The sequence below is a fragment of the Notolepis coatsorum genome (assembly GCF_963971535.1).
Source record: "Notolepis coatsorum genome assembly, chromosome: 16".
NCBI classification, from domain to species: Eukaryota; Metazoa; Chordata; class Actinopteri; order Aulopiformes; family Paralepididae; genus Notolepis; species Notolepis coatsorum.
The window spans coordinates 28,135,363-28,154,635 of record NC_140180.1 but is presented as its reverse complement, the minus strand read 5'-3'; the positions used below and the strand labels follow the sequence as shown (position 1 = coordinate 28,154,635).

General features: G+C 42.7%; 1 protein-coding gene across 1 annotated transcript in view; it reads right to left on the bottom strand.

Annotated features, from left to right (window-relative positions):
* Positions 1-19,273, bottom strand: part of fstl5 (follistatin-like 5) — a 302,534-nt gene that overhangs the window by 135,257 nt on the left and 148,004 nt on the right. Inside the window, exons 4-5 of the mRNA XM_084331655.1 lie at positions 7,536-7,732; positions 3,592-3,712 (exon numbers count right to left, since the gene is read on the bottom strand). Of these exons, the coding sequence (XP_084187781.1) occupies positions 3,592-3,712; positions 7,536-7,732 (318 nt within the window). The remainder of the gene's footprint in view (positions 1-3,591; positions 3,713-7,535; positions 7,733-19,273) is intronic.

Below are 19,273 nucleotides of genomic sequence, written 5' to 3'. Positions count from 1 at the left end.
TAGATATCAATTTCCCCGAAATAACGCTACCTGCCTCGACAAAATCCGTTCATTGGTTGACAGATGAATTAGCATCTTAGAATAACAAATAACACGTAAAAGACTTTCGACCAGCACGTCTTTCGTTGGATTGGCATGTCTAATAATGCTGTTATTAGAAAATGTGTGTGCATGCATTTTTCCGTTCTCTCTGCAATGATGATAAGCAGCAGAGCAGTGTGTGTTTCAACACCTCTCTAAGTACCTGTGATTAAGCATGAATAACACGCGCAGACAGACCACACCCATGCAGCCCTTAGATGTAGTCCTTTTGGGACACATATTATCGGACAAATAACAATAATTAACTCATTTATAAGTTGTATTAAGTTTAGCAAATAAGGGAACATATATAAAATATGTCACAGCAGTAAAAAAAAAAAAAAAAGCCATATTTCGATTTTTACCTATTCTGACAGTTTTGCAATTTTCTGAGCAATGTTATTTCCGCAACAAGTCGGGTTTGGTCACGTCGGGTCACATGTGTGAGCTTTTCTGATAACTCACAATGTAAGATCACACCTTTAAATGAGGGAGCAAGAGGATAGGTAGCTAGAGGGGGGGGGAAGGGGGAAAGAAAGATAGAGGAAGAGAGAGAGGGATGGAGGGTGAGAGGAGCGGGGGAGAATAGAGAGAGAGAGAGGAGAGGAGAGCGAGAAGGGCGAGAGCGAGAGGAGAGAGAGAGAGAGGAGAGAGAGAGAGGATGAGGAGAGAGAGAGGAGAGAGAGAGAGAGAGAGAGAGAGGAGAGAGAGAGAGAGAGAGAGAGAGCGAGAGAGCGAGAGAGAGAGAGAGAGGGATAGCTTAACTATTCCTCTTTTAGCCAAAGGCTTAAACAGTAGTTTAAATACTATTACAATGTGCTATTGAAACAACAGGTCGTCACGTGTCACCAATGCCAATAGTTCAATGAACACCAAAGTCAAACCTACTTTTACCGTACAACCTATAGGGGTATAGTTTAAGACTTCTCTTAAACTTCATGGGAAATATTCCTTTCCTTGAATCATTTGCTTTTATTAAAACTTCACAAAATGGTGTCACATTAGTATTCAGCTCTGACTGGTGGTGTACTGCGGCCTTCAGACACATTTTCAGGGATATTGATTTTTTTACCTACTTTCTATAGAAGCAGCTGGGAGGTGCGCTGTTTTAAGTGAGCGTGGACTATTGAATTGATTGATTGATTGATTGCTAATTTTATTACTGTCCGCCTTGTTTAAGTTGGTTAAGGTTAGAGTTTGTCTTTAGAGCAGGGCGATAGACCACCAGCCCTGATTCCAAACTCTAACCTTAACCAACTTCGAAAGAGGGCCTAAACTTTTTTTTTATCCACTTTTTCTACCATTTTTTCTATATTTTCTCCCATCCCAATTTCATATCATCCAATTCAACCCTCCCCTGTCACGAACGCTGTTTCTTGCCTCCCACAAGCCGGCTGCAATGTGGACTAAGTCATACATAGCACAAGTCCCCTCCGGTACTTGAGGTAACAGCAGTCGCATCTTTTCACCTGCGCAGCTCGATCTCTCAGTGGCGAGGAGTAACGTGTGGGAGGCTCACGCTGCCCCCGACACTTCCTGATTCTACTGCGCAGGCGCACAAACCGACCTGTAGGAGTCGCTGTCCACAACGCCCGATCCCCACCCATCAGTTTCCCACCCCGTAATACGCCCAATGTGTATTAGTATCAACGACCAGCTAAACTGAAAGCAATGTGGAGCGCTGGGCTCGAACAGGCGAGCCCAGCGTCTCCAGCATTCGTGGCGAGCGCCTTGCCCACTACGCCATGTAGCCGCCCGAAAGAGGGCCTAAACTTAACCAGTTGGAAACAAGGTGGACAGTAATAAAATTAGCAATCAATCAATCAATTCAATAATCCATGCTCACTTAAAACAGCGCACCTCCAGGGCGGCTACGTGGCGCAGTGGGCAAGGTGCTCGCAACAAATGCTGGAGACTGGGCTCGAACAGGATGCCTCCTGTTCGAGCCCCGCTCTCCACATTGCTTTCAGTTTAGCTGGTCGTCCACAGTAATACACATTGGCCGTATTACGGGGAGGGAAACTGAAGGGTTGGGATCGGGCGTTGTGGACAGCGACTCCTACAGGTCGGTTGGTGCGCCTGCGCAGTAGAATCAAGAAGCGACGGGGGCGGGGCCCCTCCAAAGCCCAGACCCCCAACGCTGAAAGATCGAGCCGCGCAGGTGAAAAGATGCGACGGCTGTTACCTCGAGTATCGGAGGGGACTCGTGCTATGTATGACTTAGTCCACATTGCAGCCGGCTTGTGGGAGGCAAGAAACAACGTTCGAAGACAGGGGAGGGTTGAATTGGAAGATATGAAAATTGGGATGGGAGAAAAAATTTAAAATGGGAGAAAAAGTGGAGCTATATAGGGCAAAGACATTTTTTATTCTTTTCTATAGGGCAAAGAAAACCTTTGTTGTTGTTTTACCTACTTTCTATAGAAGCATCTAAGAATGAAGTTATATAGAAAGTAGGTAAGAAAAGAAAAGTTGGATGTGTTAGTTTGTTGGATGTCTAGTTGAAAGACAGTTGGATGTCTTAGTTTGTTGGATGTCTAGTTGAAAGACAGTTGGATGTCTTAGTTTGTTGGATGTCTTAGTTGAGAGACAGTTGGATGTCTTAGTTTGTTAGATGTCTTACTGAGAACAGTTGGATGCTCTTCCGAGCTGCTTCCACATGGAGGCAACTTCTCTTTTTTTTTTTTGGGAACTACTTTTTCTGGCGGATGGTTTTTTCAATAAATCTTCAATTAATGTGTTTATTGTATAGCAATAAGGTTGGATGAATGCGGCAGTTGTATAAAAGCCATTACACCACGTGCAGTCGTGGGTTGTGAGAATTAGACCACCCCTAGGCACGGTCTAATCTCACAACCCACTCCCGCGCGTGATGTAATGCTTTAATAATCAAGTGCTCAGGTTTCAGCATTAAATAAGCAAGTCACAATGTACCTTAATATAATAACATCTTTTATACCTCAGTGGCAGGTACGCGCTACTAGTATCTGATAACGTGGAAAACACCATCTTCCCTGGCGGCCAATGCATATCACAATGTGCGTGCACATAACATATTTTATATTCTTACTGACGTTGTTAATCATGTAAATTAGATATGTACAATTGCAAAAATGACACAACATTATGCACATATTCTGGAGGATACTACAATAGCATGCACGATAATGCTGTATACAATGTGTATATATAAATTATATTCCCTCTATATTTACTGTATATATATTTCTATATCTGTCTGAATATACCTGCATATAATCCTTTCTATATACCTATTTATCCTATACCTATATCCAGAATTTCCCCAAGGCGTTCAATAAAGGAACATCTTATCTTATCTTATTTATACACCTGCATATAACCCTTGTTCCCTTAAATGTACAGTACACCAGATACACAAATAGGATACATGCTTAGGTACAAAATACTCAGTATGTACCGCCTACTATGACCTAGTCAATGAAAGAATCTCGTCGATTGCCCCCTTACACAGGCATCCTTGGAACTCACCAAAAGCCGCATAGAACTCTTCCCTCGTTAGTCGCTCGTCGTTATTGATGTCGTTGTACTTCAGAAGGTCGAAGAGAGTGCAGTCGGAGAAGTCCTTGGACAGTCCATCTTGCTTGATGACCTTCAAACATGACATATCAAAAAAAAGTTGAAGTCCAAGGCAGCTCTACAAATTTTAAAAAGCCTTTATTAAATGGCTAATATTATTTAGATCATTTAAAAGAAACCAACATGTTTCGGCCTATAGGGCCTTCATCAGGGTATAGGGTATAACATATAACATGTTTCACCAAGTGGTACATCATGATGCGCTAGGCCTTTTTCAGTTGCTATTGCCATCATTGATTCTTTCAATAACCGTGTGTGCTACTGTACTGTACTGTATGTGTGCACAGTATTCCACAATGTCCTCACGTACATAGCGTACATATAAAATGTATCATTAGTCCTCCAGCTGCATCCATTCTTTTCACAGAGCAGTTAAACACTATTTTCTGTATAATGGATGGAGAATTTCCTGTGCAATGGATGAAGAGACTATCTATTTCTGACACCTAGGCTATTTATATCCATTTCTCAGTAGCATTGATTGTCCATACTGTTTTTTAAACACATATACGTAATAATAATAATAATAATAATAATAATAATAATAATAATAATAATAATAATAATAATAATAATAATAATAATAATAATAATAATAATAATAATAATAATAATAATAATAATAATAATAATAATAATAGTATTAATAATAATAATAATAATAATAATAATAATAATAATAATAATAATAATAATAATAATAATAATAATAATAATAATAATAATAATAATAATAATAATAATAATAATAATAATAATAATATATTTGATTTGTAGAGCGCTTTATAGTTGTGGAGAAAATCTCAAAGCGCTACATTGTAAAAAAAATAAAAAATAAAAAACATAAAAGAGAGTAAAAAAAAATAAGAATATAAAATAAGCAAGACTAAAACTAGTAATGAGTAAAAACAACACTAAAACTAGTAAAAGAGTAAAAAACATAAATAAGTAGGGCTAAAACTTGTAAAAGAACATAAAATGTGGGGCGGCCGGGGAGCGCAGCGGACTAAGCGTCTATCTACCACCGCAGAGACAGTGGGATCGAATCCAGCTGCGGTACCTCCGGCTTGGTCGGCCGTCCATACTGACACAATTGGCAGTGTCAGCGGTGGGTCCTGGTCGTTGTAAACAGCGACTCCTACAGTTCGGTCGGGGCGCCTGCACAGCGAGGGAAGGATCTGGGGGAGGTAGTGTGAACCTTCCACACGTTACACTCCCCCAGTGAGAGTCCGCGCTGCCAGGTGAAAAGAAGCGGTGGGCTGGCTACACATGTGTCGGAGGAAGCATGTGATAGTCTCCGCCCTCCCAGACCGACGGTAGGGGGTAGAGTGCGCAACGACCAGGAAGGGGATTGGGAATTGGTATAACGACTAACATTGGGATGGGAAAAAAACGGAAAAAAGGAGGGGGAAAAAGATAATAATAAAAAAAGGAAAAAAAATAACATAAAATGTGTGGAGCTAAAACTAGATAAAAATCAACAAAATGCTCTATAAAAAGTATGCGTTTTGAGGCCCTTTTTAAAATACTGTGTACGGTATTTCACCAAAAATAAAATCTTTAATGTGAAAATGATTGGGGTTGTTGTGAATCCCTGTCTATGTATTATTTCCCTTGCTGAAATGGCATTGTCATCCAGAAACAACACGTGTCAGGAGAGATACTCTCTTGTTATGCTTCACATGCTTGAAATGTGATACATTCCATCAACCTCCACATAGGCCTGGCTTTCAGCCATCCGTCACTCTGGATCAGCTGTCAGCAGGCCTGATAAAATGTGACTGTTTTATGCATCATCATTCATGTCTTATTGCTCGGATCATTGCATTTCCCTCCCCTCGAAACGACTCGCCCCCAAATGTAGGAAACACTTCTAACGGCAAATTAATAGAGGCAGTCCCCTCCTGTATACATTACCAATCCAAACACCATTTTGTATGAAAAAGAAAATGCATTAAGCATAGAAATAGACTTTATAGTGCACAGGGAATGACTACAAAGTGAACTCAAAACGCTTTAAACAGTGATCCCTGGCCAACCCTTTTCGAAACTCTGTATTCACTTCCTCTTGGCTCATTTAGAAACAGCTCTAAAAGTTATTGTGAATCGTCGGCGTTCACGCTTAAACTCTATTCCCTAAATGTTTAGTTTCATCGCCACCCACTATGTTTTCCTCACTCTGGGAACTGCAGAATCTGTCCACAGGTTCCACAGTGGTTCCACAGTGGTTCCACAGTGAGCGATTATTCCACTGCCCAACGTTAAGAGAGGACCACAGACACGGCATTGCTGTCTTTAACAAGAGGCCTTTGAGCTAAATGGACCGAGACACATCATTGATGGGACACAGCTGTAATGTATGTTTAGAATGAGCTTCTGAACACCTCATTTACCCCGGCAACGGAACATTGCACAGCCGGTCATATGTAACACCACATTTACAATTAACAATTGCTCTCAACAGTTGTGGTGAATGTTGCTGGTCTGATATGATATGATGCTCTGATCTGTCCTCTATGTGATACTGGTGTGGTACGTGATACTGGTGTGTTATGTGATACATACTGTAAAATCGCCAAACAAAAGACACACCGAGTTGTGCTCTCTGGAGTTTGATATGGAAAAACAATGTCATGGAGTAAATAGTTAGTGCCTTATGAAATAGTAGTAGCAGTAGCTTGTGAAGAGCTTCAGCATCTGGTTGGTGATTACGCGTGTCCAGATTGTGGCATTCAAACACATGGGGAGACACAGCTTAGGAAGTCTCTCAGGACTATGGACTGTGCTTTGAAGATCTGCCTAAAGCAATCATCAATAAGGCAATAATATAGCATGGCTGCATTATACAAAGAAATACAGCACAACATCCTTTGTTGATTATACATTTCACCCACTGCACATAGATGTATCCTGTGCAAAGGCAGGCATACACTCTTTTATGTAAAGATATGTTAATCATATGAATATATAGTAAAGCAATGTCCATATTTTTTGGAGAGACACTATTTGTGATGAATTCATGAAAGCAGACGAATGTGCCTAAAGAGACAGGGTTAATTAGGGTGGCTGCCAACAGATATTAGATACAGTGCAGTTCACAGTAGGACGCTGACATAAGAACAGTGGATGGGTTTTCAATTATTCAAATGCATGCTATATTAAGCCAGTCCTCAGGTGCTGGAAGACATTTATTTGTTATGCATAAGAAATCTCCCTTTCTCAGCCACAGAAAGCCCCCTTTCCAGCCATGCTTCCTGGCAGCACCGGTCAACGCCTGCAAACCTCCAGTCTCCCATGAGCAGGATCCTTTCACCTGCATTGCTTTTCAAAAGATTTAACTAAACGCTTGGTGCTCAGTTACCAAAGAAGAGGCTAGGGGGGACTGGGAATGCAATATAGCAGACCTCGACATGGATACACACTGAGGAACTGCAATGTTTTTTTGTTTTTGTTTTTTACTTTAAAGACACAATCTGTGATTTCAGTAGGGTGCTCTCTCCTGCGGAACAACCCCACAACTGGCTTTGCGTGATTGAAATGTCTTTTTACTGTTGTTTTTTGTCCCAAATATGATATTGGTTATTGTGCTACTGCATTTGACAAGGTCACAATCGGTTAATTAACGTGTGTGCGTGTGTGTGTGTGTGTGTGTGTGTGTGTGTGTGTGTGTGTGTGTGTGTGTGTGTGTGTGTGTGTGTGTGTGTGTGTGTGTGTGTGTGTGTGTGTGTGTGTGTGTGTGTGTGTGTGTGTGTGTGTGTGTGTGTGTGTGTGTGTGTGTGTGTGTGTGTGTGTGTGTGTGTGTGCACAGGGATTCCTGCATATACACGTTTCCTCACCTGGGAGAGCTCACTGCTATCCACGCGTCCACTGTCATCTGCGTCAAAGCGGTGGAACATCAGGTCGACCAGGTGCTTCCTGGCAAACATAGCGTCCTTGCGGGCACCAAGGATGCTGGATCCCAGGTATCTTTTGTCGTGCATATCCAAGATCCTGGTTCTCAACCTCCGGTAGTCACTCAATCTGCAGCTATCATCTACAAGAGGAGCAGAGGACACAGAGGTACAATGGACCATAATGAGAAAAGAGAAAATACCATGAATTATGAACAGTAGGCCTATGTCATTTTCTTTTTACAAAATAAATAAATACATGTAAATTATGTTTACAATATATCTAAGTAATTTATAGTATACTGTATATAAACACGTCCACCCCCCACCCCCCATCACAGACACACACACACACACACACACACACACACACACACACACACACACACACACACACACACACACACACACACACACACACACACACACACACACACACACACACACACACACACACACACACACACACACACACACACACACACACACAGATAGACACTGTTGCTCTGGTAACGCAAGACTAAATCCCAGTTCATCAGCTAGACAGTTAACAACAATTTAGTCCTTCTATTAATGTCAGACCCCCCCCCCCCCCCCCCCCCTTTATGTAAGTTTAATTATTTTTTAAATCAGATTGAACAGTGAATATCTTGAGGCATTTCACAGCTGTGAAGTAAGCGAGCCCCATTCATCCCCGTCAACACAAAGTGGCTGACGAGCAGATCCATCACACCGCCGTCAACCAGCAAGCCATGACAGCGGCAGAAAGGGCCGCTTTTGTATTTGCAATCCGCCATCAAAGGCTGCACATCAAAAGTGTCAACTCAGAGTTGGAATGGGGGGAAAAAAGAAAGAAAAAGAAAAGACATTGAATGTGCGGGTCGACACGCGAGACTTCTTGCTCTCAGACGGCGGCAGTGTCTCTCCTGTAATGACGGTTGTATCATCTGATGTCTGCATCACACATATAGGAGAAGGTTGTGTGGTTCTACTGAGATATCCTCAGCATCTCAGGGGATAGTCTCTCTTCCGCATATCGTTCTGCACGTTCACCTCCTCGCACGGAAAATGAGGAGAAATAAGTGGCATTTTCGAGTTTCCTGTGAGCCAAGATAGTTTTCTTACAGATGTATCAACTGAGCGTTATCGGAGAAGCGCAGCATGGTGATGAAATCTCCAAGCAAACAACTCCCAAACACAGTCTCTGAAAAGTTACAAAGGGCTTCCTGAAGACAGCTTCATCACGAGGACAGTTGGCGTGACCTTGTATCGTGCGACGTGGCGCGAAGGCGTTTTCAGCAGAGATGTGACGGGAACACTGGTGACTGAGAAAGATGTGAGATGATGCTCCACAGTTATTAGTCCTTCAAATGTGCTATTTGTACAATTTCCACTTGTTTGGATGTAGGCCATACGGTAGCCGACATGATGATTTTGAAATGATGCACTTATTTCACAAAATACAGTATGTATGGTTGAGTCTACAATTGGTAATCTTACAAATAGCATCATTAAAGCATGAATAACACCTATAATGGTATCATCATCATCATCTTCGTTTTACGTCCCTATTTTCCCACTACAGTGAGGTTGGACGGGCGATGAATCCATGTGCCATGTCTACATGTATCTCCAGATCCCTCATATCATTCTCCACACCTGCTTCGGTCTCCCTCTCTGCCTCCGCCCCCATCCACAATCATCCCCTCCACCCCTCTCAACATCCCCCCTCCTCCCATCTTCTCACATGTCCAAACCACCTGAGACGTCCATATCTCACCTTGAAAGCAATTTCCCTGACACCACAGATCTCATCCACCTGGGCACTGGTCCTCCCATCCTGCCATCTGACTCCCGCCACATACCTCAACATCTTCCGATCACAGCTTCTTAACTCTTTCACGGCCATAAGCCGTCTAGCGCCAGCTTTTCATGACCATATTCGCGATATTTCATGATCGTTGCAGAGCTATTGTATATTCTATATTATAGCTACGGAGACAATAGTATGGCTCATTTGACAAACACTATTTATAGTCCAACATGTAAAAAAGCGTCAGTTTCTACACACTGTAGTTTGTAGTTTATTACACGCTAAACATCGTCCATTTCCAAGATAATCCAGTCTTTTTCCATAGACCGCGAGATAGGACGCATTATATGCAATAAGCCTGAATCATTCTGGTCGTTTTAACTAAAAACTGTGATCGTGTTTGTCGAGCATGTTTTACGTCTGGTAAAACACAAAACTGTGATCGTTAGAAAAACATAGTTCGGTAAAATAGACATAGTATATACCTTACCTTAGCCAGAAGGTATTCAAAAAAGAATAATTCCAAGTGATTGCATCGCCATCGCGATTACCAGTGTATATGTCTATACACGTTTCGATGGGAAATATGCTTCGGCAACGGAATTTCGAGGCGATCGCTGTGAATCTCTGTTCAAGCAGGAGGAAGAGCCCTTAAAAAAAAAGGGAAAACGTGTATCCACACCAAGCCATTCCAATTCAAAGGTACTGCCACCGGGTGATATTCAATCGGCATTGCAATTCCAACGTAGGGAAACGAGCCAGGGGCGGCTAGAATGATCCGGATGATGGTTTAGAACAGGGATCAGAGGAAAAATATCAAAGGATCAAAACCCGGGTATGGCGCTCAACCGCTGGCGAGATAACCCGAGAAATGTCGGGTCTGGCGCTGAATGAGTTAACACCACCATCACCCTTTTTGTCATTGCCCAGGTTTCTGAACCATACAGGAGAACTGATCTCACACATGCTTCATGTATCCTTCCTATGTTTCGATTCAACAGTAGCCTACTAATTTCTCGCCACTTCCTCCACGCCGCCCTCACTGCCCATTCCACTCCCGCCTCACAGTCCATCACATCTCCCAGATAGCAAAACTGCTTCACCTCCTCCAGCACCTCCCCTCCCACCACTAGACCACCATCTCCAACCACCTCCTCATCTTCCCTCTCACACTCCCACTCCTCTTCTACAGACTCTACATGGGTATCTTCCTGACTGAATCCACTCTCCTTCACTCCCTGTTATCATTACCTTCATCTTGTCGATATTTATCTTCAGTCCCCTCTTCTTCATTCCATCCCTCCACTCAACAAACATTCTCCTCACTTCCTCCTCCGAATCTGCCGTCAGCACTAGATCATCAGCATAAAGCAGCTCCCACTGTCCTTCTCCTCGGGAATCCCTTGTTGCTTCCTCCATTACAGTAATGAAGAGCGGTGGGCTAAGAGCCGAATCCTGGTGCACACCTACTCCAATGCCAAAGTCCTGCGATGTTCCAGCTACTGTCTTGACTCTCGAAGTGGCTCCCACATACAGTGACATTACAGCTCTCACAAGTCTCTCTGGTAACTTCTGCCTCCTAAGCGCCCATTATATAGCACTCCTTGGTATTTTGTCAAATGCCTTTTCCAGATCTACAAAAACGAGCTATAATTTCTTTTTCTTCTCTCTATACTTTTCCTGCATCTGCCTCAATACAAAAATTGCATCGGCCGTTGATCTTCCTGGGCAGAATCCACACTGTCTCCTGTCCACACTTATCAATCTCCTCAGCCTTTCCTCCAACACCCTCTCATAAATCATCATTCCATTTTCCAGCAGTCTAACTCCTCTGTACTTTCCGCACTCAAGTGCATCTCCTTTCCCTTTATAAATTGTTATTGTCGTGCTCGCTTTCCATTCCTCCGGGATCTCTCCTTCGTCCAAGATGTTTCCAAACACTCTCACCATCTCTTCTGTAATACCAGCTGCCTTCATCATGTTGCTTGTTACTCCTGTTGGACCTGGCGTTCTTCTGTTCTTCATCCCTTTTAATGCTTTCTCCACTTCCGCCACTGTGATGTTTTTAATTGTTCCCTCCACTTTTTCTACCATTTCTATATCATGGTAATTTTCTTCGTTTAATAGTTTTTCAAAATAACTTCTCTACCTTTCCATAATTTCTTCTTCCTGCACCTTGATCACTCCTCTTTGTGTATGCAATTTCTAATGTGGAGTAGCCTATAAGTAAATTTGTTAAGTTTCATGTGACTTTGAATTATCTTTTAATCTAACCTTCTATTTGTTGAAACATAGAGAAGGGAACTGATCTAATGAGAGGTGTCATATTTAGTTATTTCTCCCAAGCAGACGTTGAGTCTCATCTAGATGTTGAAAGGACTACTGGCCATCACCGAAAAATTACCCCCACAAATTTACCTACCGGCAAAACAGATCAACTGATGATGCAATGGCCACGACACTCCCCAGCGCCCATAACCATGTAAAGGGAAATAACTCATATGTGATAATGCTGTTTGTTGAATATAGCTCAGCATTCAACACGATAGTCTCTGCCAGACTCAACCCCAACCTTTAGACCTGGTGGTGAGGATGGGACGCAACACCTCAACTCCTCTGACCCTCAACACATGGCCCCCTCAGGGCTGTGTCCTGAGCCCCCTCCTCTACTCCCTGTACACCCACGGCTGTGTAGCGACGCACAGCGCCAACATGGTGATTACATGTGCTGATGATAAAACAGTGATAGGCCTAATCACCAACAATGTTGAAGCAGCCTACAGGGAAGAGATTGACAACCTGGCACTATGGTACAGGGTGATCAGCGTTGACAAGACCAAGGAGATGGTCATGGACTTACAGGAGAGGGGGAGAAAGGCTGGACCCCATCCACATCAACAGGTCTGCTGTGGAGAGTCAGCAGCTTCAAGTTCCTCGGTGTTCACATCACAGAGGACCTCATCTGGGACGTGCTCACCGGCCAGGTGGTGAAGAAAGCACAACAACACCTCTGTGATCTCTGGCGAATGGAGAAATTCTGCATGCCTTCTACAGAGGCACAACCGATGCATCACCACCTGGTATGGAAACTGCTCTGACCTCGACTGCAAAGCGCTATACAGAGGGTCGTGCGAACAGCTCAGAACACAATATCATTGTGTGCTCCCTTCCATTAGGGAATACAACGGACTGTGCATCAGCAAAAATACCAGTACGATTTTATTGCCGCCTATGTTGCTGATTTGCACACAATACTGATTTGCACACCATACTGATTTGCACACCATACTGATTTGCACACAATTCACTTGTATTGTAAACTGATGCTATTCTTTTTTCGGTGATGATGATGCCACTGCTGGACAGAGGAGCCAAGAATCAAGAGAGCGTCACTCCTCTATACCGTAAAAGGAGAGGAGACACGGTGAGAAAGACGATTCCCGATTCTGATTCCAAACAATACATGCTCACATGATCCTAGGAGGTATAAGAAAAGGGATGAAAGTGAGATCGGGAAGAGACGTTTTCACTTCATTTTAACCGGCTGCTTCGGCCCCCGGGAGAGGTTAAACACTCCCGATGGCAGATGTTAGAGCTCTGGACCGAGGCTCTGGAAAAACGTGCACCACCTGTTAGGGGGCGTTTCTGCTGCGGCGTGCAGCACATCACGGAATGGCCTCTGTTTTGACAAGCCGCAGTGACAGAGAAGCTGCCTTCATCACAAATGGCAGAATGAATAAAAGATAAATGGCTGCGAGCCTAGCCCAAGGGATATGAAGGTCAGTGTCGCCAAAGCAGCACGCACACACAAACACGCACGCACGCACGCGCGCACGCACACACACACACACACACGCGCGTGAACACACACACACACACACACACGCGCACACACACACACACACACACACACACACACACACACACACACACACACACACACACACACACACACACACACACACACACACACACACACACACACACACACACACACACACACACACACACACACACACACACACACACGCACACACACACACACACACACACACACACACACACACACCAGTACATGCATACACAGAAATCATTATGAGGGAGGGAGTCGGTATTAATTAGATACAGTCATGCATCATTGTGTTCAATATGACCTGGGACACCCATGGTAGCAGGCCTAATTAAAAATGTCTTCTAGGGGTCCAAAGGGGAAAGGATTTGGTTCTTGTCAAGATATATCACTTGTTTTCCTATCCTACTTGACAGTCCGCTGTGATTGTTAAAATTCTTGTAAATATATATATATATATATTTTTTAATATATTCCTGCGCTGTCTCACAATTGACGGGCTATGGATTATTAAGGCTTTAATAAACACGATCATCACAATCTACCCATTTCCCGATGGTCACTCAGAGAGAGGAAACCCCGAAGACATCCTAATCATTGAACACACAAAAACACAAGGCACTGTGGACCTCAGAGAAACATGGCACTCAAAACTGAGTGCAGACATAGTAACAGCGCTGTAATGGACCCGTCAACGTGCCGGCTCCCTTCGGAGGGCTTCAGTGTAATGCAGCCTCTGTCAACACCGATCGTGTCTGAAACATACGAGTGCTTCTCCTGACTCGAGAGGTGCCATGTAAAGCAGCAGACAGGCCAGATCGGTCCTCTTGATGGCGGGGGTTTTTCCACCCGCACCGTTTGTTCTACCGTTTGGGCTCCACTGCACACCGACCTTGTTTGTGACAAATTATTCTGGTCACGGCAGGCCTGTTTGATGCTAAGTGGTTGGCTAAGCTCCACGGTGAGAGACCCATCACGTGTTATTAATTGTAATGGACTGGTGAAATGATTTGCAGGTCAAGTCCCCACCGGAATGAAAATATATGGCAGGGTGAAAGCATCCTTATGCAACGTATTTGTTGGGGAGAAGTTGATATTGTGATCTTCTAAAGTGGCCGACGGCATCATGAGAGCCACATGTCAAAGAGGCTGGATCCCAAGGGGAGACTAATTCAGTCGACTTGAGTCCGTAAAGAGGCCATATTATGCTTTTTGAGTCCTTAAAGAGGCCACATTATGCTTTTTGAGTCCTTAAAGAGGCCACATTATGCTTTTTGAGACCTTAAAGAGGCCACATTATGCTTTGTGATTCCTTAACCTCTTAAGCCCGACGGGTCCGGTAGGCCTACCGGTCCCAAAATGACATCACGTCATAAATCAATCTCTCTAGACTGTATGACATAATGTTGCATTTTTTTTCAAATGTATCCAAGAGTAAAGACCATTAAAAACAGCAGCCATAGTGTATATATTCAGCACTACGTTTGTTTTGGGAAAATAAGAGTTTATCTGAAAAGGTGAGTAGTCACGCAAGGAAATGACTAAATCCAGATTTAAAACTGCCATTGGAAAGAGGATCCATAGATGTATGACTTGGCCATAATAAGGTCATTTATAAACCTTTATTCTCTATATCAAATGCATTATAGTTCATGTGTCCGGATGGCATAATTCAGTAGCCTACTGTATCTACATATCCTTCTGTTTAATCATCTTCCCTTTATTCATTTGCTCAGATGTCTTGTACACTTCATCTCAAGAAGGTGCTAAATGAGCTCAGTGAGTGACATCTGATCACCCGCAATGTTAGCATGGTGTTACTCACTGTCAAAAATGCAACGAAAATGTATGGTTTATATTCTCCTTTCATTACGATTTACTCGAGCATAGTAACAGACACACTACTTCTGACACTGGGAATACATTCCCTGAGGTCCATAGATGTTCCTATATGCCAAGAACATACAAATTGACCATGTAGAAGTGGAACAATAAACATAAACAAATAAACACATGCACAGCCTATGTACAAAGGCCTTGTGCAAAGGCTTTTAATCGTGTTCGGTTTGGAGGCAAAGTTGATCATTTCTGTTTATTTTTTCCACACTTGTTTGTTTGTTTTTGCTGGATCCTCCAGGGCCAGTTCTACTGGAGGGAATTCTGCGACTGACTAACTGATGTCCCAGAGGTATCAGTTTATATGTGGACCACACACAACAAACACAGCACTACCTTAACAACTGCTTGACAACCACCTGGTCGGCATAGTGCCTTGAGCTGAGGGAGTGCTTCAGTACAACAGCCTGGGACCTGTTCCAAAGGATACATGGGGATGATATTGATCGACTCTCCCACCGTATTACAGATTATATCAGGTTCTATGAAGAGGGCATTGTACTAAAAAGGTAGACTGCTTTCCCAACAAAGAACTCTGGATTAATAAGGACATTAAACACATATTGAACAGAAGAAAAGGGCTTTTATGGCAGGGGACACCAAGGGGGGCAAGGCTGTCCAAAAGGAGCTCTAAAAATAACCGAGAGCAGCCAAGGACAGCTACAAGGACAGGCTGGAGGGTACGCTACAGGCCAACTGCCCCAGAGATGTGTGTGTGTGTGGGAGGGGGGTCAGGAGAATAAGCAGCAAGGGATGGTGGTGGAGGGCCTCCCAGAGCGTGCAGATGAGTTGAACTCACTGGGTCTCATTTGCGAACAATTTTCAAAGAGTTATTCTGGAAGACTTATCTTGGAACCACTGAGACAGAATCAATGACAGTCCTGAACGTGCTGGTAATATGTCTTAAGTGGCTGAAACGGTCGCACAAATGATATTATCTGATATCTGCTTGGAGAATGGCATTCTGTCTTAAACTCGAAACGCGCGTTCCCGTTCAGGTCATTTGCATACAAAACAACACCTCCAGAGCTCCTTATAAGGCAACTAGTGACGCAGCTGTGTGAAAATGGAATGGCGGAAGTGCTTTGTGAGTCTTGCAAGCCATCAAAACTAGATTAGATTAATGTATTGGCATCATATACAGCTCGTGGTACCCCTGCCGCAGCGCGCACATACACACACACACGCGCGCGCAGTACTGTATATGAATTAATTAATGAAATATAATATATATAGCCTACAGCGGGCATAATGAATGAACACAGTATGGCTTATTATTCCATAATTAAGCCTATACTGTTCATTCGTAGGTGCACACAAGACTTGTTATGGAATATTAATGCAGTCTATTTCCACTGATTAGCTTTAGTTCTTATTTATTTATCCACTGTCATTTCAGTGTTGGTGTATAGGCTATAGTGTATTTCAATATAAGTTTAATTGATTAATGATATATTCGAAGGAATGCAGGTTTATAGCTATATCAACCCCCTCCAATGTACAGTAAATGACCAAGTATGGTTTTGTCAATATTCCAATGTACAGTTTTGCTTGTACAGTGTAAGTCTATCCCCCACCCACCCCTCCTACCCAACCTCCTCCAACAGTTTCTACGTCAAATGTACTCTCTTTTCTGGACTCTTTTGGTATCACAAACAGTACTGTATTTGCAAATCTGGTATGTCATAAATGTATAGATGTAGCAGTACTGTCTATCTGTGTCATGTGTGTCATATATGTTATGATGAATTGAAAATGGGGGACCCTGATGTAAACAAGACGAAGGTCTTTCTCTGGTCTGCATCCCCTTAACAATTGTATGTAATTGAGCTGTACTGTACTGTACCCATTCTGCAATCTGTTAATAAAGTTTTCAATCGATCAATCAATCAATCAATCAAACAAAGGTCTGTCCCATTGTATACCAATCAATGGGATACATTGCATGTTGACCTGCATTCTTTCAAATGTATATAATTAATCATTCAAACAGATGTATAACAAATAAGAAATACAAATTCCACAGAAGGCATTCAATAATTATTATTTTCAATCATTTCACAATAATTGCATAATTGTGTTTGAATATCTGAGTAATTACAGTAATTATACATTTGTCCAAAATAGCTGGTTCAGATATGGTTAAGCAGCTGCCCTGTGATCAGATGAATCCATATTATTTATTTTTCCGACATCAAATGCATAATTTCATTTCTATTTGTACAAATATTGTCATATTTATTTTAATTATGATTAAGTAATTAATTCCAAGGAGGCCTGTAGCGTTGACATGAAGGAATCACTATGAGAACACAGTCTGTCAAGTTAATAAAATTTTAAATTAGTCAATCAATCATAAGACTGCTCCTCAGCACTCTTAAATCTGCTCTCAGCCACGATCAAATCTGATCTCAGGAACATTTGGGGACTCCCGCTCCCAGCCCTAATATGTCTTAAATGGGCCGAAATCTGGCTAAGACGAAAATTTTGGTCGTAAATTAGTTCGAGAATAAGACCCACTCACTCAGGTTTGACCAGGAGAGCCCCTCCCCCCCGTCCACCCACCCACCCGCCAACCCCACCACGCCCCCAGCCGACTCCTCCGGGAGTAGGCGTGCCCCAGCCCCAAAAATCACTAACAACCGGGTTTCCCACAGAGGTCAGAGGTCAAGGTCTTCAATGGTGGAATAGAGGGTCCATCGAATTCTCCTTACTTTGTTTACTGTTGTTCTCCACATGACCCAGTCTATGGTGAGGTTGAACAATAGTGCTGACATCACACATCCTTGGTGGACTTAGTCCAGATCCTACCACAAAGCTAATGTTGTTTGCTCCCACAGTGCAGGAAAAGCCATGGTGGAACTGTTGGATGATGTTTACTATGTGGGAGGGAATGTCGTAGCTCTTTATGATCTGCCAGAGGCTGTCACGATGGATGTTGTCAAAAGCCTTCTAGAAGTCAATGACGTTTATATACTGTTATAGTTGCCATTCACTACATTGCCATTCACATACATATATATTTGATTACATTTAGATTATTGGATTATTAGATTATATATTGTAACTATTTATTGTAAGGCAAATATAACTGAGAGGGCATACATACCCTCATCTCGCACCATATGCACATGTGATTTGTTATATTGTTTACACTGCTTTTGTACTACCTGTACCTCCCCTCCCCCCTCCCCCATGCTGCTATGATGCCTGAATTTCCCCAAGGGGATCAATAAAGGAATATCTTATCTTATCTTATTGTTCCATGATGTTCCTGAGAGTGAATAACTGGTCAACACATCCCTTGCCTTTCCTGAATCTAGCTTGTTCTTATCTGAGCACTTTGTCTACTGTTGATGGGATTCGGTGTAGGGCTGTTCAAAAAAGCAGCAGAATTGTTTTACATCAGTATTTTACTTAATTCCTGACCCCGCGCACATAATCTGCAATAACAAACACGGAGGAGTGAGACACAGAACGAAACTCCCCGCAACACTCTGATACAGAACAGAACAGCTGATCTGTAATGGAAATCAAGTGCACCTCATCTCACTGCACGCTTCAATACAAATGTCTCACAAGAGCCCAGAGGATTATCTACACTATTATCTAAAAATGCATCAATCTGATTTTGTTTCATTGGAGGAGGACCCAATATTTAGCTTTTTGTACCTTGTGTTTTTATTTATTTTGCTTTTAAAAGCTTGTCAATCATCCGTTTTCACTCGACTCAAGCTGTGGTATCCGGTTGCATCCAATTTGACTTTATCAAGTTGATCATAGCTAATTCATCATAGCTACTCTGAAATCAAATCTGTGGAAATGATTGGTTTGGACAAGATAAGTGAAACCTACAGTAGAAAGAGATGCTGAGGTGAGAGGTGTGTGTGTGTGTGTGTGTGTGTGTATGTGTGTGTGTGTGTGTGTGTGTGTGTGTGTGTGTGTGTGTGTGTGTGTGTGTGTGTGTGTGTGTGTGTGTGTGTGTGTGTGTGTGTGTGTGTGTGTGTGTGTGTGTGTGTGTGTGTGTGTGTGTGTGTGTGTGTGTGTGCGTGTCTCTCATTTGTATTTAGTGCACACTCAGGATTAACAAAAAGTAATCATGAAATAGGTGCTTATTTTAAATAG